At 44.2% G+C, this 27,388-nt stretch overlaps 2 protein-coding genes across 2 annotated transcripts in view; one reads left to right on the forward strand and one right to left on the reverse strand.

The window, feature by feature from the left end:
* Nucleotides 1-286: 286 nt before the first annotated feature.
* Nucleotides 287-15,361, reverse strand: ORC6 (origin recognition complex subunit 6). The gene is made up of 7 exons (XM_044987881.1): nt 15,215-15,361; nt 11,649-11,778; nt 10,598-10,761; nt 7,733-7,822; nt 5,889-6,001; nt 4,757-4,831; nt 287-1,289 (listed from the first exon to the last, which is right to left on the reverse strand). Exons 1-7 carry the CDS (start codon nt 15,289-15,291, stop codon nt 1,171-1,173), a joined length of 768 nt encoding a protein of 255 aa, XP_044843816.1. The 5' UTR covers nt 15,292-15,361; the 3' UTR covers nt 287-1,170.
* Nucleotides 15,362-15,493: 132 nt separating this feature from the next.
* VPS35 (VPS35 retromer complex component) overlaps nt 15,494-27,388 on the forward strand; it is a 46,939-nt gene continuing 35,044 nt past the window's right edge. Inside the window, exon 1 of the mRNA XM_044987658.1 lies at nt 15,494-15,615. Within this exon, the coding sequence (XP_044843593.1) occupies nt 15,613-15,615 (3 nt within the window). The 5' untranslated portion in view covers nt 15,494-15,612. The remainder of the gene's footprint in view (nt 15,616-27,388) is intronic.

Raw genomic sequence — 27,388 nt, forward strand, 5'->3', positions numbered from 1 at the left:
CACGAAATGAAGTTTTGTACAAACCCTGACATTCTGCGCTTCCTGAGGGCAACTACAGTGATTCCAGACCCAATGAATAGGAAATGTTCTGGCTTACCTGAAAGAGTCCCTTCTTTGAGAAACAGAGTCCAGTCAGATCTGGCTCATCCTGGAGACAAATAGATCACCCAGAGCAGAGATGGAAAGTGACATCTGAAGATTTGGGTTTATTCTGTTAGAAATTAACCCCATGATCGGCCATAGGATAAACTTGTGCTTTCTCATCAAAGTATAATTAATCTAACGTAGGTGGAAAAAAATTGAATTATACTGGCTGTGGAAGTAGTCTCAAGTGGAGGCAACGTCAGAGGATTCTCCTGCTGCCACTGACTGGCAGGTTTGATTCTGTTCCCAAGCTACAAGCAGACTGAAGTACCTCTTATCACAGATTTGTAGATCTTATTACTGGACATAAAGAAACATTTTAAGTAAGTACAGAAGGTTTCTTTAAACCCATTTAGATTTTGATCCTGATGGTATTTATACAATAAAAGTGATGAGGTCACCGAAGCAACCCTAGGACCATATGCAAATTCTTAAACCAAAGATCCAGATATAGGAAAAAGATTCTTTATTGCTCTCTAAAAACATTTAGGTCCCACATACATAGGAGAAAATGTATTTAATCAGATATTATGGCTATAAAAAAGTTTTAACAGTCTGAATTCCTCAGTTTTGTTTTGCCGATGACACAAGTGGTTTCCTCATGGATGGACCCTTTCCATATACCTTAGTAACCATGACTTAAGCTTCAGTCTGGAATACAAGAGTTTGCAACCTTTTCAGAGGTTAGTTAATACTGCACCATTATTTGGCCTGTTTGTTGCTTAGAAGTAGCAGGGCTACTCCATGTCCTAGAGCTGAGGTCTGCACAGGTCCGAGGGGAAGGCCTCACAGGGTCAACTTTCAAACTTGGGCCAACTGTGTAGTAATAGCGAGTCACCATAATGCTGGTCCCACTTAGTAAAATGACAGGCTTTAACAATTTAAAATCTTGCCAGTCAAATAAATAAGAATGGCTGGTTACCATCCGTAAATTCACATGCTACCAGGTCGAACTAGTGTGAAGGGGGATTTAAAATTACAAACCAGAGGCAGTGACATTTCTTGGTGGCACTCCAGAGACTGAAGTCAGACACTGGCCCCTTTTGCCTTAGCAGCATTTTCCAGGATTCTCTTTTTCCATTCTTCATAATCTTGTTTTGCTTCGGTTTCACTTTTCTGCCGCTTGCAAGGGGTCTCAACTTCATCTTCATGTTTTGGGGGGGGAGGGGGGGGGAGGGAAAACAAAAACAAAACTTTTAGGAAACGCTCTCTATCATTTATAATATTTTGCCTAAAGAGTGCCTAATACTGAGTCCCAGACCCCTGGAATGTACACATACCAGTCTATTTCATGCACACAAAAGACTACCATCAATCATTTAAAAAAAATAAAAAAATCAAGCTGTAGTTTTGCTTATCTTTTTGTTTGAGCAGAAAAGGCTACCCTAGTTCCACTAGACTTGCTCCACAAAAACATAATGGTGCTTCCACTAGGCCAGCGATGCCTAAACTTTTCCTCTCGTGTTCCCCCTCTCCCCCAGTAATGGAATCTGTCCGCGCCATAAGCGCTTACTCCGTGGGTACTCCAGGATTGGAGCACCCGTTGAAAAAAAATTAATAGGTGCTTAGTACCCACCAGCTGTTGCATCGCAGGAGAGCAGGAACAAAGTTCAAGCAGGAAAAGAGTGTGTGTATGCATATGCTCCTTTATTCATTCCCAGCATGCTCTTATATATCACATGGTAAGCAATCACAATTGCTAATTAATTAATTAAACCCACACAGCCGCAGCTGTAACCCATAGGGTAATCATCATTATACACACCTGTCTGCCTGTTCACAATTAACTGCCCAATGAGAACAAGCCCAAGGCCAGCCCTTCACACACAATTCCCAGCCCAGAAGCCTTCAGCATCTCACATTCAATCCCACATCTCCCCCCTCTATTTACAATCAAAAGAAGAGGGAAAAGGAAAACAAGACAAAAACATTCACCAAACATTTCCAACTCACAACAACATAACACCACAATCTATCACAAGCCAAAAACTTTTATAAAGCCAACCCATATAACCATGCAATCCTTTACACATACCCAAATAACACCAAACAAAAACAAAGTGCAAACTCTACAGGATTCCCCCCTTTCCAATAGAAACATCCCTCAGATGTCAGGTGATCAGACTGACACTGAGGGAGGGGGGGTCCTAGAGAAAATACATACCAAAAAACATCACAAAACAAAAACACAAAACATAACTCTTAATAATAATTGCATGGTATACTAAATGCTATGCAGCCAACACAAATTTTCCTACAAGCACAGCAAAATTATTCCTTCTTAAATGGGGAAGTGATAGAATTGGTTTATTCGAATTAAGTCAGTAGCTAAGGGAATGTTTCTTTCTTCTTCTACTGCTTTCAAAACCAGGTAAAAGCAGCTTAATCCAAAGAATTGAGTTAAGATGAGAAGATCTTTTACTTCAAAGTCTCGCAACTTTGCAGTCATTCGAAGGCCATTATCATGAGCAGTTTCAATTAGTCTCAGGTCAAAAGCCTTTGATTGATATCTTAACTCTTATTCCAACAAAGCATTAATAATTCCTGAGCTTCAGTTGTTACAAGCATTTCAATCATCATATGATCAGGGACAAACGCCAAGTCCTACTCAGGACCGCGGGCACCTTATAAAACATTTCTTAAAAGCCCGCCATATTTAAAAAATAAACAAACCGCACACGCGACCGTCCCACGCTACCCGCTCCTACTCCTGAGCCCACCACGCTGCTCCCCTCGGCGTGATACAATAGTCACTTTAAACAAACCAATCTTCCACTCCGGATTATCTTCAGATTTTCATGCCATAGAGATTATAATCCAAGATGATCAAGATCTACGCCACGCCGGGAAGGAGACAGGGAAGACGGGACGGAGGCAGGCGGCTAAGTCACAACTCCTGCTACTCCGCGATGCATATCACCATCCTTTCTTCCACTAATACAGCGGTTCCCATAATAGCTGCTCACCTCTGGATTCGAGTGTGCCTCTCTTTTTTCAGCCGCCCTGCAGCTTACCGCTCAACACTGAGCTTCAGGTGCGCCCCTCCTTTTGGACGCCCTATGGCTCCCAGCCGTTCAACTCTAAACTCAGGTGCGTCCTTCTTTTCGGACGCCCTGCGGCCGCCACTCCACTGAGACTCAGGTACGTCCCAGCCGCTCAACACTGAGACTCAGGTGCGCCTCCCCTTCGGACGCCCTGCGGCCACCACTCAACACTGAGACTCAGGTACGTCCCAGCCGCTCAACACTGAGACTCAGGTGCATCTCCCTTTTTTTTTTTTTTTTTTCTTTTTTCTTCTTCTTCTTCTTCTTTCAGGCCACCGATACCATCACAAGCACATCTGGTTCAGAGATTTAAAATTATAGTCTAGCTATACCTCTTGAACACAATATCTTTAAGGGAATCTATACAACGGCTTCGGAGCTCCATTTCATAGATGTCATAATAATTATAAGCATGAACCAGTGCCTTACAAGGTAACAGGTCCTCAATGCCCGCAGCTCCTCCACCATATGTTGCATCGCAGGAGAGCAGGAACAAAGTTCAAGCAGGAAAAGAGTGTGTGTATGCATATGCTCCTTTATTCATTCCCAGCATGCTCTTATATATCACATGGTAAGCAATCACAATTGCTAATTAATTAATTAAACCCACACAGCCGCAGCTGTAACCCATAGGGTAATCATCATTATACACACCTGTCTGCCTGTTCACAATTAACTGCCCAATGAGAACAAGCCCAAGGCCAGCCCTTCACACACAATTCCCAGCCCAGAAGCCTTCAGCATCTCACATTCAATCCCACAACCAGCAACCAGCTTCCCCCCTCCACCACAAGCACCTCCCATCAGCTGGTGACCCTGTGGATCGACACCCCCCCTCCCAGTACCTCCCGCCTGCTGCAATCAGCTGTTCCATGGCGTGCTGGAGGCGCAGAGTGGGAGGAGCGGGGAAGGGGCAGAACTGGGCGGGAAGAGGTGGAGTGGGGCTTGGAAGAAGGGGTGAGGTGGGGGCAGGCCTGGGGTGGAGCAGAGTGTTGAGCACCCCCGGGGCCTGGAGAAAGCTGGCGCCTGTGGTCCGTGTCCCCCTACTCCATTGCTGCACAGCCAAGGCTTCCTGAGCAGAGGTAGAGCTGGGGAAGGAGGTGGGGATAGAGGCGGAGCTGGGCTGGGGGCAGAGAGGGGATGAGGGCAGAGCTGGGCTGGAGATGGAGCAGAGGGAGGGGCAGAGCAGAGCTGTGGCTGGGGGCAGAGCTGGGCTGAGGGTGGAGTGGAGTTGCAACTGGGCTGGGGGGGCAGGGCTGAGGGTGGTGTGGCACTGCTGCTAGGGGCACTGGGCTGGGGGGCGGAGGTGTGGTGAGGGTCAAAGTGGGACTGGGTTGTCCCCCCCTCACAATCTAGCCCAGGCCCTGTCACACGGCACCCTGAGTGGGTCATGCCCCACTGCACTAGGCTCTCTTAACATTTCCAACATCTGGCCATACGTGGAAGGAGTGAGTTGTTGAGAACAGAGCCTCAAGCCATACTGAGCTATAACAAAGTAATCTAACTAAAGCATTATTAGGCAATAGCAGAAGAACAAAGATTAATTTCACAATTAAGGGACAACTTACCCTCCTCCTTATCAGTGCATTCAAGCAAGGTCTTCTGGCTTGGGGTTGGCTGAGGAGTCAGTGAAGCAGAGTCTCCTTTTAAAGAAAAGAAAGCTGCCTTTATTTATTTAATTCTGGACAGTCATTGGGGTATTAGGGCACCTAATGATTCATATTCATGCCTTACTTATATGCCCCTCCGCTTCCCTCTACCCTTGCTGATCTCTCTGGCAGGACTCTCTCTTGCTTCTCATTTCTCCAGCACCTCAATTAATGTATTTCTACTACAGTAGCACCTGCAATGTGCTGGGAGGTTTGTCTTCCCTGGCAAACCTCCCAGCTGAAGGTGGCAGCAACAATCCCTGTTTCAGCAATGGGCTAATTTCTTATAGGAGCAGCAACAGATGTGGGCTTTGAAGGGGTTTTCAAGGAGGAGAGGGCAATGGCTTTATGGATAAGTTCAGGTGGGACATTCTCTGCATGATGAGCATTATGGTAGGAGGTGCAATGACGGGATGGGGGCTGAGGGTGCCAATGGTGGAGTGAGGAAAAAGTGCACAAATTGTGATGGGGCAGAGTTGTACAAGGAAGGTGAGGACATTGACTTGATGACTGGAGAAGGACGAGACAGAGGGATTCTAACGGGCTCTGTGACACGTACGGAAGATTATCTTGGCAGCTGCACTGTACGAAATGGAGTGGGACTACAGGAGAGTCAGTCAGAGGTGGCAGCTGCACTACTAAAGGCAGAAGAAGGGCAGGACCTAGAAGAGGGTTTTAGCTGTGTGGTAGTAAAGAAAAGGCCAGAACTTGATATATTGCAGAGGAAGAGGCATAGGTTTTGTATTGCTCCGATGTGTGGTGCAAGCACAAGGGAGGAGTCAGAGATGGTTCCTGTGTTATGTGAGTTAGACGACAGAATGACATGACATCCCTGAGGAACGAGACAGGCAGTGATCAGAAAGTGGATTGAAGGAGACAAGTTAGGAGTGGACAGACAGGCTGGCACAAAAAGAATAGTTGAAATTATAGGAGCAGAAGAGATCACCCCCAGAAAGGGTGAAGAGAGAGAAGGACGTTGCTCTGTGGGACCAAGAGCATGGCTACATCACCTGCGTTCCAGAGCACGAGACTGCAAGTGCTGAACACTTACTGCTGATCTGCTGGCCAATTGTCTCCAGCTGGCCGCAGAGCCGATCGAATATTGCCTTCTTCACCCCAGAGGTATCCACCATTTTCTTCTTATCCACTTTTAGTTTCAAGCACCTAAAATAGGAAGTCAGTTTATTTTCTGAAGGAAGCAACATTCAAACATACGTAACTCAGGTCGATCAATGCATTTATAGGCAGCTCTGCCTGGGAGAATAAGCTGAAGGCTGGTGCCTGGAATTCCAGAATTCAAATCCAACTCGGCTACTGACTCACTTTGTGACCTTGCTCAAGAGACTTTCTCCCTGCCTCAGTTTCTCCATCTGTAAAAAAGGAAATGAGCCCTACCCATTTACCTTACAGGGAAGCTGTGATGATCAATTAATCCTGACAGCATATAACAATTTGGAACAGGAAGTGAAAAATTTCACACCTTGTTGAAATCACAAGGGGAAATTTAAATAGGAAGAAAGTAGTTCTACAAATTTTAATTTGGCCAGGACACTGGGTAAACAATCCTACTCCTGCAATGAGCCAAATGGGACTTTCACCCCAGTAGACAGGTGCTCATTTTTAAAGCTCATCTGATGAATTGTACAGCACCCCTAAAGCCAGACTGGTTCGTAAGATTTCTAACATGTATAACTCTTAGCTTGGGGGAAGATTCATGTACAGTAAAAGTCCACGTGGGTTTTCTTGAGTCATTGTCTGCTGGACACTAACTTGCAGGCGGCTGCAGCTCTCTTTTTAGAGGGCTCCATGTCTCAAAGGCAAAATTGCCTGTGTGGGTGGGAGAGGCAGAGAAACAGATGATTATTTGGAGCTTGTCAGTCTTTAGCCTTTCTGCAATGGCTCCCAATTTGAATGCAAGACATCATCTCATTACCACTGCACATTCCACAGGCATCTTTGTCTGCTATATGACCAACTCAAATACACTCTAGTACAGTGCTTCTCAAAGTCGGGCCGCCGCTTGTTGAGGGAAAGCCCCTGGCGGTCTTGGCCGGTTTGCTTACCTGCCGCGTCCGCAGGTTTGGCCGATCGCGGCTCCCACTGGCTGCAGTTTGCCGCTCCAGGCCAATGGGGGCTGCGGGAAGCAGCGTGGGCTGAGGTATGTGCTGGGCTCCCTTCCCGCAGCCCCCATTGGCCTGGTGCGGTGAACTGTGGCCAGTGGGAGCCGCGGTCAGCCGAACCTGCAGATGCGGCAGGTAAACAAACCGGCCCGGACCGCCAGGGGCTTTCCCTGAACAAGCCGCGGACCGGCTTTGAGAAGCACTGCTCTAGTACATCTTGGCAAACAGAAACAACCTTCCCACCATATGCAAGATATTAACTAGTGACATTCTTACGTTGGTTTGATGGAAGGTCAAACACACCCAACAGATGATCTTCAGATGACTGTCACATTATAGAATCATCCATCCATAATACTTTAAGTACCAGTGGCAACATTTATTATAAAATCATGCGATTTGCCTTTGGGCTACTAGACTAAGTGTTTGATTTAATGTTTTCTTTCTCCAAGGCAAAACACAATCTAGGCTGACTACGTCATTACAAGGAAGACATTAGCCTCAGCAGGCTGTCTCTATTCTACCTACCTATCTGGGGTTCTGAGAGTAGTGCTACAAGATACATTTAACCACCTAACGGTGCTGTAGGATATTAAGGAATTCTGGAGCCTGGAGCAGCTGTTTGCACTGTAACAGCCATTTCACACTTGTGAAATCTTTCATGATCATGTACAGCATGCCTGAGTTGGGGGGAAATCCAAGAATGTGATTTTGTGCTCTCGCAGTTAGAATAATGTGGAATCTCACCCAGCATGTAACTGTATGAAGATCATACCTGCAGGCTGTGAACAATGCAGCTGTTGTGAACAAGGGTTTTGATAAATCAAGATCCATCTGCTGCATTTCAGAGAGACTGGATTCATACCTAAAAGAGAGCAGCATTGTTTACTACACAGCCAGTTTGCTTCTAAACAAAGCTTATGAAGTTGATTACTTTGGAGTTGAACAAAGACCTGGTACAAGATTGCTTGGTTCTTTGTCTCAGCCAGGCACAAACATTTTCAACTCCTGGCTGAGAAAAGAAGAAAGAGGCAAAGACAGGAAAGAGATGGCAGCACATCCTGAGATAGGGGTAGGGGTGGTTGAGAGATCTGATATATTTTAGATCAAGAAATCAGGCAGAGGGGACAAAGTGGAGTCAGCACAGTCTCTATTCTACCTACTCACCACACTCAATGGAACCTAGTACTTAACATCTATAAATTATCTCTAAAAAATGTGATAAGCCACTTTGAATTCAATTCATCTCTATGCAGAGGGCCTGCCCATAGCTCTTTTAACCATTTAATCCTCACTAACCCCTTAATATAGGGCTTAAGCATGTGAGAAGGCTTTGTGGGCTCTCAGCACCAGAGGTGAATTTCATACTCTGAGTATTATGAAACAGCCAACAGACCATTTATTTCAATCTATAGTTGTCAGACTGACAAGTGTATTGTTTATACAAGGAAACATCTATAGGTAAGTTTCAGGAGTCTTAATCTTTAAATATGATGCAGCCATGAAGAGCGTCAGCTACATAAGTGAAGACTGTTCTTTGCAGCCCACAATTCATAGATTCTGAGGCCCACAGGGATCATCTAGTCTGATCTCCTGTTACGCAGCCCATAAAACTTCCCCAAAATAATTCCTAGAGCAGATCTTTTAGGAAAACATCCCATCTGATTTAAAAGTTGCCATGATCCTTGGTAAATTGTGTAGATTGTTAATTATCTGAGTTAAAAAATTATGCCTTATTTCCAGACTAAATTTGTTTAGCTTCAACTTCCAGCCACTGGACTGTGCTATGTCAGTGGTTCTCAAACTTTTGACCCCTTTCATGTAGCAAGCCTCTGAGTGTGACCCCCCCTTATAAATTAAAAAAAATTTAATATATTTAACACCATTATAAATGCTGGATGCAAAGTGGGGCTTGAGGTGTTGGCTGACAGCTTGCAACTCCCCATGTAATAACTCTCTCCAAGTTTTCAACATCCTTCTTGAATTGTGGGCACTAGAACTGGACAGTAGCAACTACATCACTGCCAAATACAGAGGTAAAATATCCTCTCTATTTGTACTTAACATTCCCATTTAAGCACCAAGGATTGAATTAGCCCTTTTGGCCACAGTGTCACACTGGGAGCTCAGATTCAGCTGATTATCCACCATGACCCCTCTGTCTTTTTCAGCATCACTGCTTCCCAGGATACAGTCCCCATCATGTATGTATAGCCTACTTTGTTCCTAGATGTCTACATTTACATTTAGCCTTATTAAAATGCGTAATGTGCTTGCACCCTGTTTACCAAGTGATCCAGATTGCTCTGTATTACTGACATTCCCTCAGTTTGTGTCATCTCATCTGCATACTTTATCAGTGATGATTTTAGTTTCTTCTAGGCCATTAATAAAAATGTTAAATAGCATAGACTGAAGAACAGATCTCTGTGGGACCCACTAAAAACACTCCTAATCGATGATGTTTCCCTATTTACAATTACATTTTGAAACCTATCAGTTAGCCAGCTATTAATCCATTTAAAGTGACATGTTAATTGTTCTCATTTTTTTTAAAACAAAGTGGTGCGTGGTCCAATCAGCGGACCAAATTTGGTGGTGAATCCTGGTCACATGCCACCTTTGGTGGCCACAAATTTGGTCTGCTAGTTGAATTGTTAGCTTCCCTGGCCCGGGCCGGACACTGATGTGGAGTGTGACATGAACACTGATCCATGCCCCCTTTGTCATACCATATGATAAAACTTTCTATTCAACTAGTATCTCAGGAAGATGTTAAACATTGGCATGTTGTGCATACGGTAAGAAGAAGATATGACTACATCATCTGTTTCCCCCCAAATACAGACCAAATATTTATTGAACACTTCTGCCTTTTCTGCATTATTGATAATTCTACCATTTCCATTTAGCAATGAACCAATCCCACTGTCCAGATTCTTTTTGTTCCTACTTGGAAAAACTCCCCTTCTTATGGCCTTTAAGTCTGCTGGCCACAGATGTCTCCTTATGTCCCTTTGCTTCCTTGACCAATTTTCTACAGTTCTATCTTCTGATTGATAGCCATTATTACTGGCTTCCCCTTTCTTCCATTTGTTGTTGTTGTTTATAATTTCCTGTTAAACAACTGCTTTTGTTAAAGCGGCTATTACACAGAGGAGAGTTTTTTATGTGAAAGGACTCTCAACTTTGTGAAGTTTTCTTATTCAACAGTTTTTACCAAGAAAATGTATCCATTCCAATATGAATCCTACATTTCTCTAGACATGTGGTTTCTTTCATATTTGTATATATCTCCTGGAACTGCAAGGTTGACTGAGAAAGGGCTACAGGTAGGGTTAAAGGAGAGGAAGTGTGGGGCTGTGGATAGGAAATTGGACTGGGAGTCAGGAGTCCTGCAATCTATTCCCAAATGGTGTAAATTTTTCAAACATGGGTTCCTAAATAAGTGGTCTAATTTTCAGAGGTGCTGGCTGCACAACATTCACTGAAGTCAATGGGAGCTGCAGGTGCTCAGTACCTCTGAAAATTAGCCTTTTCATACTTAAAGAGCAGTCTTATTTAAAAACAAAGAAAGCATTTCCATTTCTTAATAGAAATGGATGATAAAATGATCGCCATAAAAGGTTACGTGCCCTACCTTTGTAATATTTTTGAAGCGGTGTTCACTGCCTCTGTGCAGCAGAACTGTACAGCCAAATCTCGGATTCCCAGATTGGAGTTCAAACCTAGCAAACACTCAAAAGACTTCATACAGCTCTGGTAAGTCCTCTTGTTCAAACCGGAGAGTTTAACTAAGTAGCTCTTTGAAAAACAAAACCAAACCACATGTGTGAGCAGAATTTCCCTTCCGGAACTAACCAATCTAAATAGAATAGGTTAATCAATCCATCTTCTATTTTTGTTTTGAATAGTTTTGTTGTTGTTTGCTCATTGTTTGGTTAGATCTGTTACACACATGAGGCTGCCCTATGAAGAGGAAAAATACACAATGGCAAAGGAACAACACATGTTTCAATGCAGAGTTACCTTCAGATAGTTACACTGATGCTGCAGTTTGGAAAATGATTTGTCCCTTTTAACTGCCTTTTAGAGAGCTAAGACACCGGGATCATCGAGCATTTGTATGAAGGGTCAGTGCTACTCATGGGAATCTAGGCAATGGAAACCTCTCCCATGTATGGATGAGGAATCTACAAAAGATTATATGGACAATCAGCTATGTCTTCTTTTTTTGGGGGGGGGGGAATGGTGGGGACAATTTTCTTGCCTGGCAGTCCTGCAAAAGGCCATCCACAGGCTTCCAGGGGGCAGAGGGACATACATGAAGCCATTGCTTCCTTTTGGTAGCTTTAAGAGCCCCCTTGCATCACTTCTCACAATAAAGGGGAACACTGGCTTACAGTTTACCACCCTTCAGGAACCCTCAGTCAGGGGAAGTAGAAGTCAATTCACACTAGAATGTAATGGAGACTCTAGTCTCCAATTCTCCATTGTTAGCCTCTGATGAAAATGGAATAGCACTGGATTGTTGGAAGGACCCAGTTGTAGATTGCTCCGTAATGTGAGGAAATGGGAATTTACTAGTCTTTCCTTGCTGCCTCCTCATATACACTAAACACGGTACAAATTTTATTGGAGTTGATAAGCATTAGGAAGAACAAAGAACCATGTCATGTATTGTACCCTACTTTGTCCACTGGGTGTTGCATATAGCCAGCTGCAAGGTCCAGGCACATCACCGCATTGCTTGTTGCTGTCGTCTGAGCCAATAATCCTGTGCACTTCACCTGGGACAGTCGCAGATATTCTTCTGCTTTTCTGTAAAATATCCCCACATGAGCGCACACACAAAATGCCATTCGTTAATACCACTGAGGTTACAGATTGGTGGCATTTACATCTGCAAGAATTCAAACACACATACCCAGGACTGGCTGCTTTAAATCAAGATAAAAAAAGATTAAGATAAATGGGACGTCAATGAAATATGTCTGGAAGCACCGGCAGGCTGGTTTGCATAACTGTGTATGCACTGCAGCGCATTGTAGTCTACAGAAATGTTAGTCAAATATTAGTTAAAAGGAATTCAAAGTAACTTTGAGTAGTGTTATAAGTAATTTACCCCTTTCCCTGGATTAGGCACTGGAGAGAAGTTAAGAGATTGGATTTAGTTATAGGTCTTAGTGATGTTCAAATGTTACAGGGGAATGCACATATATATTTATTTGGATTTAACTATAATAACCATTACACACATGCAGAACGCTGAACACCCTCGTATTAATTAAGCTTATAGTAAAAACTCATCTTTATTCTAACTCTACCAGCTGGCGTAATCTAAGGAAGACAACCTTTCGTTTCAGGCTGGGGGGTGGGGGTAGAACAGACTAGTCTATTTACTAACTGGAACTGAAGTAACTAAATCTGTTATAATTCACACCTCTAGTTACTTCAGGACCAGTCCATGCATGAACTATCTCATTTCAAATTTAATTTAATTTAAGGTGGGAATTAAAACCAATTAATTTATTTCAGTTCAAGTCTGTGAGTAGGCCAGTGATAAGAGACTAGTGCATCCCTTAAGAGATTTTAAAAAGGCAGCAGAATTAAAGTGGATAATGGGAAAAATCATTCAGGCCAAGGGTCTTCTCTATACAAGATTCTGCTTTTTTGCATCAAGGTATCCCGCCATTGCTATTATAGGTGAGACTTAGCAATGGCAGGAATCCTAGCATAGATCTGCTTGCAAGCGTTTTAACTGATGTGGTCCCAATACCGCAACAGGCTTGCCACAAGCACACTCCTTCCTGCCTCACAATGGATTGTGCCCTGCCACAATGGATTGATTTAAATCACAAATTTTTAAATCATATTTGTATTTGTACTTTAGTTATTTTCCTAAAGAAAGTTGATTCTCTTTGGCTGGTAACCATTAAAACATGTTGATTTGCAACTAAATACAGCCTTCACCTTAAATTTGGTAGTTCTTTTTGCTAATCAGGAGGATTCACTATATCTATACACATTTATTTAAGCAATTATATAGCTTAACTTTTATTTAATTTACATTTATTCAGGTTCTTAATTTTTACATTTATTATGTTAGAAAATGGTGAATGATGCATTTCTAATTTACTAAGTGATACATTTTTACTTGTGATTGTATCAAGTTCTATTTGGATGGAAATTCAAAACAATTAAATATGCACAAAACCAGCATTTTAAATGTTTTTATTAAATAAAACTACCATAAATGTTTGGGACACCAGACTTTTTTTTTTTAATCAAAACTTTTGCATTGAAAACTTCTTTATTAAACAAAGGAAGAATTATCTGTAGTTAATGAATTAAACTGATAGTGACTGGAAACAATGTCTTTCAAGATTTTAGAACTAGAAGATCTGATCCTCCCACCTTGTTTACTTTTCCAATCTATGGATAAAAACAAGCTTTTCTGCTTTTTCAATTCCCAATTGGTTTCTTAACTTTCAATGAACTCCTCATTGAACTGAACTAGTTCAATAAACTAAAATGAAGAAAACAGAGACTACAGCTGTCAAAAGTTGGTTTAGCACTTCAATAAACTCCCATTCCACTTGCATCAGTATGACTTTCTTTAAAACTTGGTAGCAAACATTCTTACACAGGTATCTAGCTGGGTCTTGCCTAGGTGCCCAGGGTCTAACTGATCGCCACATTTGAGGTCAGGAAGGAATTTTCCCCTAGGGTCAGATTGGCAGAGGCCCTGGGTTTTTTTTTGGCCTTTCTCTGCAGCATGGGGCATGGGTCACTTGCAGGTTTAAACTAGTGTAAATGGTGGATTCTCTGTCACATGATTTGAGGACTTCAGTAACTCAGCCAGAGGCAAGTGGTCTCTTATATGAGCGCGTGGATTAGGTTTTGTGGCCTGTTTAAGTGTAGACATAACCTAAGTTGTGTTTATCATCACAGTAGCCAGGGCCATCCCTAAGGGGGGTGCGGGGCCCAGGACAAATCAGCATAGGCACGGGAACTAGGGGTGTGGAGGGTGTGTGAGTGCTGCAGCCCCCCCCAGGATCCTGGCTGCCGTCCCCACTCACTGAGTGCTCAGCTGAGGGAAGGGGGCAGGTAGACAGGGGTAAAGGGACTGGCTTTCAGCACCCACACTATTGAAAATGTTCCACTGCCAATCAGCCCCCCTCCCAGGCTTGGGGGCTCTATTCTACATCAGCGGCTGAGCCGGCGGGGTGGATCCAGCCTGGTGCTGGGCTGACTGCTGCTGCTAGCAGTTGCCGGCGCCTACTATGAAGCTATTGTTGGCCATGTTACCATGGCGGTTCAGAGCTCCGGTGGGGGACTCGCTGCACTGGGTCTTTCGGGACCGACCGCGCCGGCCAATCGCACCAGCCTGCAGGGCCCCCCGAAGTGTGTGGCCTGGAGTGGTAGCCCTGATTCGCCCTACCCAAGGTATGGCTCTGACAGTAGCATACTTCTTCCTCATTCTTACATGTTCTGAACAGTGAGATATTTTAAATTCCAACATTGTTAACTAGTTATTAGTATCTGAGTTAGCACCCACTCAGATAAATGGGGCAGTTGACGCATCAGAGCTATAAATGTCAGGCTCCCTACAAACTCAGTCAGACATTATTATTTATGTTGTACACTGTATAGTTACATCCTGGTAATGGTTTTTTTGCAACCATAACAGCAAAGAACTAGGACGTCTCTACATGGGGAAATTGACCAGAATAGCTTCCTGTGTGGACACATTACTCCAGAATAGTTGGTGCACTTTGAGAACACTAATTAAACTGGAATAAAGTGACATATCCAGGAATAGCGTCTCTGCACAAGGAGCTCTCATAATTTCCTGCAACTGTGAAAATTTAAATAATCTAAAACAAGATTAAAACCCCATAATTTTGTGCAACTGAGGCAATCTAAATTGACAAAAACAAACAAAAAAGATGCGTATAAAATAAAACTGCGATTGCTGAAGCGATAAATACAAATCGAATTCTGCCAAGCTTAATTACAATGTAAACGCGCCGGGCGATCAGCCCCGCTATTATTTAACAGCGGAGAGATGCTGGCAGGGCTCCCGTCGGTCCCAAGGTGCGTCCCGTCCCACGGGGCTCCCGCCACCTCCGGGGCGCAGCGCTAACCCACCCCTCGAACCCAGGGCAGGGGGCGGCGGGCCCCGGGCCCCCACTCCCGCCCGGGACACCCAGGCGGCTCCCGCTGGGGCTCCCCCGTGTCCGGCGCGCGCTACCTGAGCACCCCGGGCGCAGCGATGCCCAGCTTGGGCGCCAGCCGCTGGATCACGCCGGGCTCCTCCATGGGCCGCATCCCCGCGCGCCGCAGCTGGCCCCGCCCCTTCCGCCCGCTCGCTCGCTCCTGTCCTCACTGCGTGACGCGCGCTACTGGCAGGGGAGGTGCGCCGCCACCTTGGCCGGGAGTATTCCTGAAACTCATTGGCTACCCCGAGCGTCAATCGCGGCTCACTAGAACCAATCAGCCTTGACACCTTGACTTCCTTGAGGTCGGCCAATGAAGAGGAGGCGCTGTCGCGGGGAGGCGGGGCTTCGGGGAGGCTGTGGAGTCACATGACAGAGAGACGCTGTCTGGGCTGGTGCTGGTGCTGGTGCTGGCCGCGGGCTTCGAGCGATCATGGTGAGCGGGGCCGGCCTCGGGCTAGCGGCTGCGGGGCGGCGGCGGCGGCTTGTGGCTCGGGCCGGCCGGGGGCGGCCCTAGGCTGCGGCTGGGGGCGGGCGGGGGCTGCAGCCCTGCCCGGGGGCGGTTGGCCTTGCTGCGCTGGGGTGAGGGGCAGGCGTCGAACAGTCCAAGGCCCTGGCTCCCGGGGCGGGGCGGGTCGGGTGGCCAGCCTCGCTCGCTCGCCTTTCCCCTCTTGCCCTAGAGGGGTCTGCCCCGGAGGAGTGGGGTGGGGCGGTTCCCGTGCATGGGCGGGCTCTGCTAGCGTGCCCTGGGCATGAGCAAGTGCAGCTCAGCGTTATCCTCGCTCAGCTTGGCAAACCCAGCAAGGTCCAGCTTCAAAACCAGCCCGCCTCTGCCCTCGTGTCACTGTTGCTTAAGTTGTTCCTTCCTTTCTCCAGTGCTCTGCACAGTCTGTAGCTGATGACTGTCAATCCACTTCTGTGGAGGCTGAGATCTTGTTTATGCTTTGAGGTGGAAAAATCTCCAGGGTTGTTTTTTCTTTTGGGGGGGGCGTGTTAAGGCTGAAATTTCTTTAGCTTGGTGCTACTGGGTCCAGTCCAGTTCAGCCCTCAGTTATGTTGTTGTGGATCTGCAGTGACTCTACTGAAAATAGAGTGGCTGGTTTTTGATGCTGATATTTTGAGGAGAAAATCTGGCCCATGACTTTTTTGTCTGCCTATCTGTGAAATGGGCAGAAGAATGTTTGCCTTCCTCCCTGGGGCTTACTTTATGCTTATAAATGTCTCAGAGATTCTTGACTAAAATGTGAGTTGTTAGTGCAGATTATAACTATTAATCCGCTAGTAGAGAAATACCTAGGTATCATTGAATTTCACAATAAAATATTTGAATATACATGGGATGTATGTATTTTATCATAGCTGTGCCTTAATAATGCTTTTGTGGTTAAAGTTTAAGTGCGATTTGCCAATAGCAGGAGTGGCACAGTAAAGTATTAGTAATATCAAAGCTACAGTTAGGATAGAATTAGTGTCCCCATTCCAATGTGCTGGCTACAGCCACTCATAACATTCCATAGTTTTCATCTTTCAGGCTGATCATTTCCAATCTGTCTCTCTCTGACTAAAATTGAATTTTCTTTTGGGTAGTTTGAACAAAAACAGTTCACTAAATGGAGCGCATGGACATTAAAAATATTTAGGTTTGTTCTTGTTTTTAACAGCCCTACTGTTGAAATGGCTGGGGAGACAAACCTGAAATTTGGCATGGAGATAGCACTCATTGGGTAGTGTCTTATTTTTAGTGGAATACTTAAAAGTTTTGACTTGAAAGTTGTGATGTGCTTAAAATTGCGTATGCTCAGTATCTTTTTGCATTGTGTATTATTGCTAAGCTTGTAATGTGTACAGTTAGGAAGGCAGCACTGCACATTCAGGTGTTGACTAACTTAGCTATGGAATGAAAAAACTAGTGATAGTGTGCAGTGAATGAGGCAAAGATCTTGTCTTATTCGCTGCACATCTTGTAAAGTAAAAACTGCATAGCTCTGAAACTTTGCAGGAGAAAAAGGACTCCCAAAGACTTCCTAAGATGTGCAGGGTAGGGACTCCCTATTGCAAATCTATCAAGGTATATGGGGACATTTCATTTGAAACATGCTAAGAGGACTTGAGGTTGTGTGGCTATGCATTCAAGTCAGGCAATGACAACATAAAAGTTCAGTGTGTAGCCTTATCTCTGTCCTTCTACAAATACATTTGTGGTAGTCGTTAACTAAATGATCACATAACTTTTTACAACCTTTGCTATATATGTAGTGTCTAAGAAATGCCATGCTATGTCAGATCTGATGTTCATCCAGTCAAGTATCCTATCTTTAATAGTGGCCACCTAACACCAGAGGCTTCAGAGGAAGGTGTAAGAACTCTGCAGTGAGCAGATAGGGATAATCTTCTCTCCTTTAAGGTCCCTAATAGAGATTGGCTTAAGCCAGTGGTTCTCAACCTGTGGCCCAGTCAGCACAGAGTTGTGACCCATGTCACATCCTTAGGGCCATACAGGTAGTATTGGATGCGGCCCACAATGATAAATAAGTTGAGAACCACTGGCTTAAGCCTTGACGTATAAGGTTTAATATCTCTTCAGTAAATTTATATTAACTCTGGATATTCTTGATATTCAAACAAATGGCCAATCCCTTTTGAATTTTGTTACCTTCTTGGCGTCAATGACTTCCTGTGGCAGCGAATGCCACTATTTAATTACATTTGTGAAAAAAGTATTTCCTTATACTGGTTTTGATTTCCCTCATTGAATTGTTACTCTTATGTTATGAGAGAAAGCTGAAGTCCCTGATCTACCTTCTCTGGACCATTCAGTAATTCATTATACTTTCTACTAGTCCACTTATGCCAAACAGTCTGCTAAAGTTCGAGTACACTGTAAATTGTTCTTAGACGTCATCTAAGGTCCCTCACCAAAGACTCTTAAGCAAAGTAAGTTCTCATGGGATAAGAGGGAAGGTCCTCTCATGGCTTGGTAACTGGTTAAAAGATAAGAAACAAAGGGTAGGAATAAATGGTCAGTTTTTAGAATGGAGAGAGGTAAATAGTGGTGTCCCCCAGAGGTCTGTACTGGGACCAGTCCTATTCAACATATTCATAAATGAGGTGGAAAAAAGGGGTTAACAGTGAGGTGGCAAAATTTGCAGATGATAAAAGACTACTCAAGATAGTTAAGTCCCAGGCAGACTGCGAAGAGCTAAGAAAGGATCTGTCAAAACTGGGTGATTGGGCAACAAAATAGCAGATGAAATTCAGTGTTGATAATAAATGCACAGTAATGCACATTGGAAAACATAATCCCAACTATACATATAAAATGATGGGGTCTAAATTAGCTGTTACCACTCAAGAAAGAGATCTTGGAGTCATTGTGGATAATTCTCTGGAAACATCCACTCAATGTGCAGCAGCAGTCAAAAAAGCAAACAGAATGTTGGGCATTATTATGAAAGGGATAGATAATAAAATAGAAAATACCATATTGCCTCTATATAAATGTATGGTACGCCCACATTTTGAATACTGCATGCAGATGTGGTCATCCCATCTCAAAAAAGATGTATTGGAATTGGTAAAGGTTCAGAAAAGGGCAACAAAAATGATTAGGTGTATGGAACGGCTTCTGTATGAGGAGAGATTATTAAGGCTGGTGCTTTTCAGCTTGGAAAAGAGATGACTAAGGGTGGATATGATAGAGGCCTATAAAAACATGACTGGTGTGGAAAAAGTCAATAAGGAAGTGATATTTACTCCTCATAACACAATAACTAGGGGTCACCAAATGAAATTAATAGGCAGTAGGTTTAAAACAACCAAAAGGAAGTATTTCTTCACCCAACGCACAGTCAACCTATGGAACTCTTTGCCAGAGGATGTTGTGAAGGCCAAGACTATACCAGGGTTCAAAAAAAGGACTACAGTAACTCCTCACTTAACGTTGTAGTTATGTTCCTGAAAAATGCAACTTTAAGTGAAACAATGTTAAGCGAATCCAATTTTCCCATAAGAATGAATGTAAATGGGGGGGGAGGTTGGGTTCCAGGGTATTTTTTTTTTTGCCATACAGTACAATACTATAGTTGGGAGGTGCCACGGCCTTACCCCACACAGGCACAGCCCACTGGCATTGGAGACAATGAGGCAGGCAGGCAGAGGCTGAAGGGGCTGAAGGGGCTGTAGGCTAGGAGAAGCATGTTGCACAGCAGCAGAGGGTTGAGTTCAGGGGGTGAGGGCTCTGGCTGGGAGTGCGGGTTCTGGGATGGGGTGGGGATGGAGGGGCTTGTGGTGCAGGAGGGTGCTCCGGGGCTACAGCAGAAAGAGAGGACTCCCCCCAGCTCTCTCTCCCTGCAGCAGCACCTGGGTTGAGGGGGAGAGGCATCTCTCCCTGCTGCAGCAGCTCCGGGGCTGGGGCTGCAGGATAGGTGCCCCTCCTTGGGCAGGTCCGGTCCAGGGCTGGGTCAGACTGGGGAAGTGGCGCCTCGCCCGCGGCTGGGTTCGGGCTGAGGTAGGCACAGACTGGCTGGTCGAGGCGCCCCGGCCGGGGCAGAGTTGGGGGTGGGCTAGGTTGGGGATGGGGGAGGGACACCCCTCCCCCTGCTGTGACAGTTCCCCGGGCGGGTTCCCTGAGCGCTTGCGCGGTACTAAGAAGGCTGCTGTGCAGCTTACAGGGAACGTAGCTATCTAGTCAGGCTGTAGAAAAATGTGTTTTGCACTTGATCATCTGGAAACTAGCTGAAAATGCATAATTAGGATTTGTCTACACCATAGGTACTACGGCTGCAGCTATGCTGCTGTAGTGTAGACACTTACTAGAGTGACAGAAGGGGTTGATCATTGCTCTTAGTAAATCACCCCCCCTCTCCCGGAGAGGCAGAAGCTGCGTCGATGGAAGAACCATTGACCTAGCTGCGTCTACTCTGGGGGTTAGGTGAACCTAACTATGTCTTGCAGGGCGTGAAATTTTCCAGACGCCCGAGTGGTGTAGGTTGACCTAAGTTTTTTTTATATGTAGACCAGATCTTCAAAAGGAGCAAAGTTGGAGTTACACATGCAACCCTACTTTACCATTTCCTGACTTGCGTGCCCAGCCAGGTAATGCTAACATAATAAGATTTACAAAGATTGGCGTTACAAATCCATTTTTATGGGGACGTGTGACCTCACCCTTTTATTTTGTGTAGTGCTGAAAGCTGCTACACAGATGCATATTTTTCTTTAAAATAAAGCAACTTACTACTTTTTTTTAAACTTATACACTTTATGAAGGTCTGTGAACTTTACAGTCTGTTCAGAAGAGAAATTTTCATCTTACAAACTTTAAAATATTAAGTTTATGGAAAGTGCAGAGCAGTAGCTTTTTTTTATGTGTGTGTTTCATTTTAAAATCTATATCTATCCTATGGCTATTGTGATTCTTCCCCTTTCCCCCCCATTTGAAAAAACACCTCTTCTGGGGATGAGGGTGTGGGGGAGAATGGGAATAGGTGGTGATGGGGATGACCATGTTCTTCCTGTTAAATTAAACATTGGACATGTACTACATCATTCACGTTGTAACAATACATTCCTCATGCAAGATACGTATTGTCCAAAATGAAAAGGTTGTAGTTCTGTAAATAAAACAATTTTACTCCTGAGGGCATTCTGTGCCAAACACGTAAAATTCTGTGCACAATATTTTAAAATTCTGCAAGTTTTATTTGTCAATAAATAAATGCAGAGGTTCCAGCATGGAAGTGGAGAGCACAGGCTACTGGCTTGCTGAAGGTGGGAGATCACTCTGCTAACTCCCCCACCCCTGGCACCCAGACTTTGCGGTGAGGCTGCACCCGACCCTGACATAGCACAAGGCATGGACTTGCCCCAGAAACACTCTGAGCCCTGCTCCTCTGTGCCAGGCGCACCAGCAGTGGGGCAGGCAGCCTCAACCAGGCAGGATCCAAGTGTGGAGGGGCTCAGTGTGGTGGGGGAGGAGAAATCCGGGTGTGGGGTGAGAAGATTCTGTGTGGGGCAATCTGGGTGCAGGCAGCTCAGTGGGGTGGGGTCTAGGTGTGGAGGGATCTGGATGTACGAGGCTTGTGGGGGGTGGTAGTTACCAGGTGCTGAGGCAATGAGACTCTGCAGGGGCTTTCAGGTGAAAGTGGTTGGGGCTCAGTGGAGGGGTCTGGGTGTGGGGGGCTCAGCAGGGGGGGTGTCTGGGTGCTGGTGTAGTGGGACTTGGTAGGGTGGGGGTCTGGATGTGGGGCTCAGGGTGGTGCAGGGAGTGGGGCATCAGGGTGGAAGTGTGAGTGTAGGGAGTTCAGAGGAGGATGGTCTAGGTGTAGGGGTGGGGGTCTGGAGGCAGGATTTGAGTTTTAGTGGGGTGGGGTTTGGGTATTGAGGGCTAGTGGGGTTCTGGATGTACCCAGTGGGGCTTGGCAAGGGTGTCTGGATATGGGAGATCCAGCTGCATGGGGCTTGGGTGGAAGGGGGAGCAGCCCCTTTCCCCCACAATTGAGGAGTCATGGGGGCAGGAAGCAGAGGAGGATGCTGAGCTTCCTGCAGCTGGGAGAGGTTTCTGGGGGTGGGTCTGACACAGCCCCAGACACTCCTTGCAAAGAAAGAGGAAGTCCTGTCCTCTCCTACCCAGCCTGGACTAGCCCAGCCCTGTGATGATTTCTCTCTGCCGGCTGCTCCGAGTGCCTGACACGATGTATCTGCTCTGCTAGGGAGTGGTGCATGACTGCTCTTGCAGCTTCCCTGTCAGAAAGTCATTTTTCTGCGAGAAAGCAAAGAAATCTGTGGTAGACATGAATTCTGCACATGTGCTGTGGTGCAGAATTTCCCCAGGAGTAAATAATTAGCATCCCAGTCTACCAACTAATCAGGCCTACCGTTCTCTTGTATCTGCCTGTAGAGGGTGATATCCTTCAGCCAATTTACTTAATTTTATCACTCAGCCAGTTAGTTTCCTTCCTCCAACTTGTTCAAAGGTAAGGCTATTTAGAAACTGGTAACTCTGAATTCAGCTGCTCTGTATAGAGACTTCTATAATTTTCCAGCATTTTGATGCAACAAAATGTAACACATCCCCCTTTGCAATGTTAAATTGTGGAAGAGAAGTAAGAAACTCAGAATTAGGTATGTTCTGTTAGCCGTGTAACTTCCTCTTCTTCCTTGTCTGGGGACAACCTATGGCAGGGGTCCCCAGCGTGGTGCCCACAAGAGTGTCTAAGTGCGCTTGCGTACTGGCTGGTGGACGAGCCTCCGGCGGCATTTCGGCAGCAATGCATCTGGATGACGCTGCTTGCCGCCAACAAACAGCGTCATCCAGAGGCGTTGCTGCTGAATTTCGGCGGGTGCCAGACGAAAAAGGTTGGGGACCACTGACATGGCTTTTGTTTGGGATCAATCATATACACTAATGGAAAGATTCCATATTTTCTCTGAACTGTGTCTTTGTGATCCAAAACTTTGTTAATTTATGCAGTCATATGTCCAGTCACACTTGACAGTGGTGTGTTCATCTTGTAATCTGTCAAGTCCATCTGAAGCCACCTTCAGTTGCTTTTGTGAAATGACTGCTATGTTGTGATCAGTCTTTGTGTTTAGTGCAAATTTCAGTATAGAGTTCAACACAAGGTAACAGGATATAAATGTAGATGAACAATCTTTTAGGGGCTTCCACAAAATATTGTGGAACCTGAGGCATAAATCTTATTTCATTCAGCTAATCAGCTTCCTGATGATTGTAGAAACTCAAAAATCCTTCTCTATTTTGTTTTGGGGACTGTGCAGTGCTATTCTTTTCTTGATGAGGTTTAAGTAATGTGGTGAATATTCATATGCCAAAAGTTCTGGGTAATTTTGTCAGAGAATTTATAATCTTTTGTTTATTGTCTGAACAAACAGCCAAGACCTCCTTTATATTCTATTCTCTGCTCATCTTGGATAGCATCTTCAACACCTTGTACATAATATTCTGCAGTTTTATTTTAATATGCTGAATGCAGTAGCATAACATAGGGACAGACTTTTCACTATATAGATGGTTGTATCTGTTACAGAGTCACTTCTGGTGTTCAATTAACCATTTTACATCAATGTCAAATTATTTGAGAGGTTGGGTTGTGGGTTTATTCCTTCAATTTTTCCCTCTGTTTCATCACTTAGAGCATGAAGTAATGGACCTGCACAGCTGCAAATTCAAATCTGTCTGCAGGAGTGTATTCAGGGCAAAGTAGTGCTTCCTTCCATCTTTTCATTACACTGCTCATATTATGCTGCACGGAAGGTGGTGATGTTAGTTGCAACCTTATTTTATACTGTCATGGCAAGTCCAAGTCTTTGCCTTTCTATTTTTTTAGGGCATTATTGTATGTGAGACACACTGATTTATTTATTTATTCCCCCCTCCAATATAGTCCATGTTGAAGAGTTTCTATTGCTTAGCATTGTGGAACAGTGACTTACTGGAGCTGGACTTTGATGTCATTGGAAAATGTCTTGCTTCCAGGAACATCAAATTCTCATCAGTGTTCTGGTCTTCATCTTCAAATAGACAAAGTTTCATTTAGTAGCTTATTTTTGATGTTGAAGAATCTAAAAGGATCCAGTTTTCTATTTGAGATGAGCATGAATCCTTCTCATTTTCTAATGCTTTACAATGTTTATATTTTGCTGTAGAAGAATGATTTATTTTCAGTGCTTAAATCCATTTAGTTTCTTGTTTCTTACCACTTCCTTAAACTTTAAGGATATTGAGTCAAACTCTCATACACCAATACCCAGTAATATACTATATTGCCCTTTGCAGGCTTCATCAGCAGCTTTCATACTTACTACAGTTGGAATGAGAACTAGGTGAACTGCCTTAGTGAATGCAGATTGTCAAGGCTGAAAAATAAGTAAAGCTGGCAAACCCTTTATACAAGCACATCAGATGCCCTGGCCCACCTTCCAGAAGTCTTTAAGCTTCTTCCAAGCAAAGTCCCCTACTAGTTGACAACTCTGCTTACTGCTTATTGAATAATAGACAATTCTGCTAGCTAGCCACACACTTTCTAATTGTCAGTGACTCCAGTTGCTCACTATTCCATCTAGGCTTTTAGATGTAACAAGAACCTTGGTATCTTCACCACTTAGTTTTTAGAACAGTTAAACTTTTCATTCGCAGGCCAAAATTAGTATTAAAAATTTAAAAAACAAAACAAAAAAAACCTTGTTCAGATAGACCACGTTAATATAAATACTTCAAAGTGATACAGAAGTTAAAAAGAAAAGGGAAAAAATAAACCTGCAGCAAGGGACTTTTCCAGCTGTGATAGCAAGGAAACAGAAAATATTTCTCTTCAGTGGGCTTATATACTAACTTTCTGGTCTTGAAGAGCTACAGTGGAAGTTGTATGCAATACTGAAACTGTGACTGTTTAAAAATTGTATTGTATGCAGTGTTGGTGTCAGGGTATTAGGGACACAAGGGGCGTGAGGTATTATCTTTTGTTGGACAACTTCTGTGGAGAGAGAGACAAGCTTTCAAGCTTGAACAGAGCTCTTTTTTCAAACCTGAAAAGCTGAAAATTTTTGTTTCAGCTGTGAAGATGATTAGCAGTAGAGCAGTTCATGTTGTGGTGTCACTGGGTTCAACAGTTGATACTCAAATGAGGCAGACATCATGCTGTTGGCTGGTTATGCTTGGTTCATATTTGGAAGGCTCTTTTTGCAGCCCTGAGGACTAAACAACTTTTTAAGAAAATAGCAGAGCGTGCGTGCAAGAGGTTCGGTTCTTCACAATCTGGATATCATCTGAGCAACACAAATAGATCATGCAGGTAGTACCCAGCTCATTGGCTGTATATTTGGCATCCCTGTATAGAACATCAAATTATGCTATTATTTTTACAGCAATTGAGTTAAATAAGAATATACTGGCACTTGCAGTGCTTATTTTTTTCTCTTTCAGATAAATGTAGTGTTAATATTAAATACATTGACTCAGATGCAGCCATTTTTGTTGTCTGTTACATCTTTGGCTTACAGTTATAGCCAACATTACAATTTTGCACTGAAAGTAAGAACCTGATTTTATTTGTAGAAGTCTTAGGCTTACCTGATTTGTAAGCGCAATTCTGTGGTTGTGTATGCAAAGGAAGACTTCTTCATGTGTGCATGAAAACACTTGATTTACATATGCAAATCAGAGTGCTCTTGTACACCTGAAATTTTGGCTCTAAAAGTACTTAGATGATGCTCTTATTACTTTAATATTCTGGAGAGAGGGTGCCATGAAGTCCACCAGCAGACCAAATTCTAGAACAAACTTTCCTGACCCTGGCATTACTCTCTAAGAAAGTGTGCTAAATCTGTTAGCAATAGCTGTTGTACTAGTAATTAGCCCTTTTGCAAAAATGGTCTTGTGGTTAAGGTGGACAGGGGACAGGTGTAGATTTGATTCCCACCGCTCACAGATTTTTTGTTTGTATGTGTGTAGGCATGTGACAATTTGTGTTGGTGCCCTATCTGTAAAATGTGACTAATACTTTTTGAGGTACAAGGATGCTGTGTAAAAAATTCATATTTGCCATGTGATCAGTTACTATGACAGTGAGCACCACATAAATTAGAGCTTTTGAAATATGTAGCTCTATGCAGGTCTCATGGTAGAACAGTGCTTGAAGAAATCTCCCTGCCTTGTATGAGTAGGAACTTTATAGATTGTAGGGACCTTGAGAGGTCGTTGAGTCCAGTCCCCTGCCCTCATGGCAGGACCAAATACTGTCTAGACCATCCCTGATAGACATTTATCTAACCTACTCTTAAATATCTCCAGAGATGGAGATTCCATAACCTCCCTAGGAAGTTTATTCCAGTATTTAACCATCCTGACAGTTAGGAACTTTTTCCTAATGTCCAACCTAAACCTCCCTTGCTGCAGTTTAAGCCCATTGCTTCTTGTTCTCTCCTTAGAGGCTACGGTGAACAAGTTTTCTCCCTCCTCCTTATGACACCCTTTTAGATACCTGAAAACTGCTATCATGTTCCCTCTCAGTCTTCTCTTTTCCATACTAAACAAACCCCAGTTCTTTCAGCCTTCTTTCATAGGTCATGTTCTCTAGACCTTTAATCATTCTTGTTGCTCTTCTCTGGACCCTCTCCAATTTCTCCGCATCTTTCTTGAAATGCGGTGCCCAGAACTGGACACAATATTCCAGTTGAGGCCTAACCAGTGCAGAGTAGAGCGGAAGAATGACTTCTCGTGTCTTGCTCACAACACACCAGTTAATGCATCCCAGAATCATGTTGGCTTTTTTTGCAACAGTATCACACTGTTGACTCATATTTAGCTTGTGGTCCACTATAACCTTAGAACTTGACCTGGTGCACATCGTTACCTTCTGCAGAACTTTTGCTATTGATTTAAGAAGATGGATTCTAGCTAGCCCTCACCATTGCAAAGACAGCTTTCAATATAGTGTTGTCTTCCTGAGTCTATAGAGAGAGTTCCCAGGCTGCGGATGTTGCTTATAGCTTTACTAAGCAGTAGCTGAGTGAAATTAATGCTGACTCATGTTGCGGTCAAGAACATTGTGGGACTCAGTGATGCTATAAAGAATCCTGGGAGTCTCCATTGTCTACTGCTGTTTGTGGAAAGCTAGTGACTGTCAGAGGTAGGCTGTGGGGTTACTGGGAGGCAAACCCCCCAAAAGGAGATGGGTAGTGGGGGAGGAGTAGAGCAGAGGAGACTGTCTTCTTTTTCTTTTATTTGCTGTAGAAGCCAGGATCCTCTGGAGGCTGGAGAAACGACGGAAAGCTCTCGTTCCTTCTAGTATATGAAGAGAGTGAGAATGGAGCCTCATGTATCTAGCATCCTAGCTGGGAGCTGTTGTAGTATATATATAATGCACAGACAAGGGTGTGTGGTTGAATACTCTGCTGGGAATCTTCCTCCTTCCCAGCTTTTGAGGATGGCCAGTAGGGCTGGGCTTCTTGTCAGGATGTTATTCCTGGATTCCTTTGATAGAGGTTCTTACCTCGTATTTTATACTTTTGCCTGGTAAGTAGTCTCTCACTACTATCATCTGTCATATACTTCAAGTCCTGTCCCTCTGAGGTAGTAGTATTGTCATTTTAAAAATGGGAACTCACCTTTCCCAGGACCACACCAAGTTCCTGACTAGGCTGGAATTACATCTTGGAAATCCAATGACTTCTCCAGGTCCCTTCCTGCC

This window comes from Mauremys mutica, chromosome 14, assembly GCF_020497125.1.
Source record: "Mauremys mutica isolate MM-2020 ecotype Southern chromosome 14, ASM2049712v1, whole genome shotgun sequence".
Classification (NCBI taxonomy): domain Eukaryota; kingdom Metazoa; phylum Chordata; order Testudines; family Geoemydidae; genus Mauremys; species Mauremys mutica.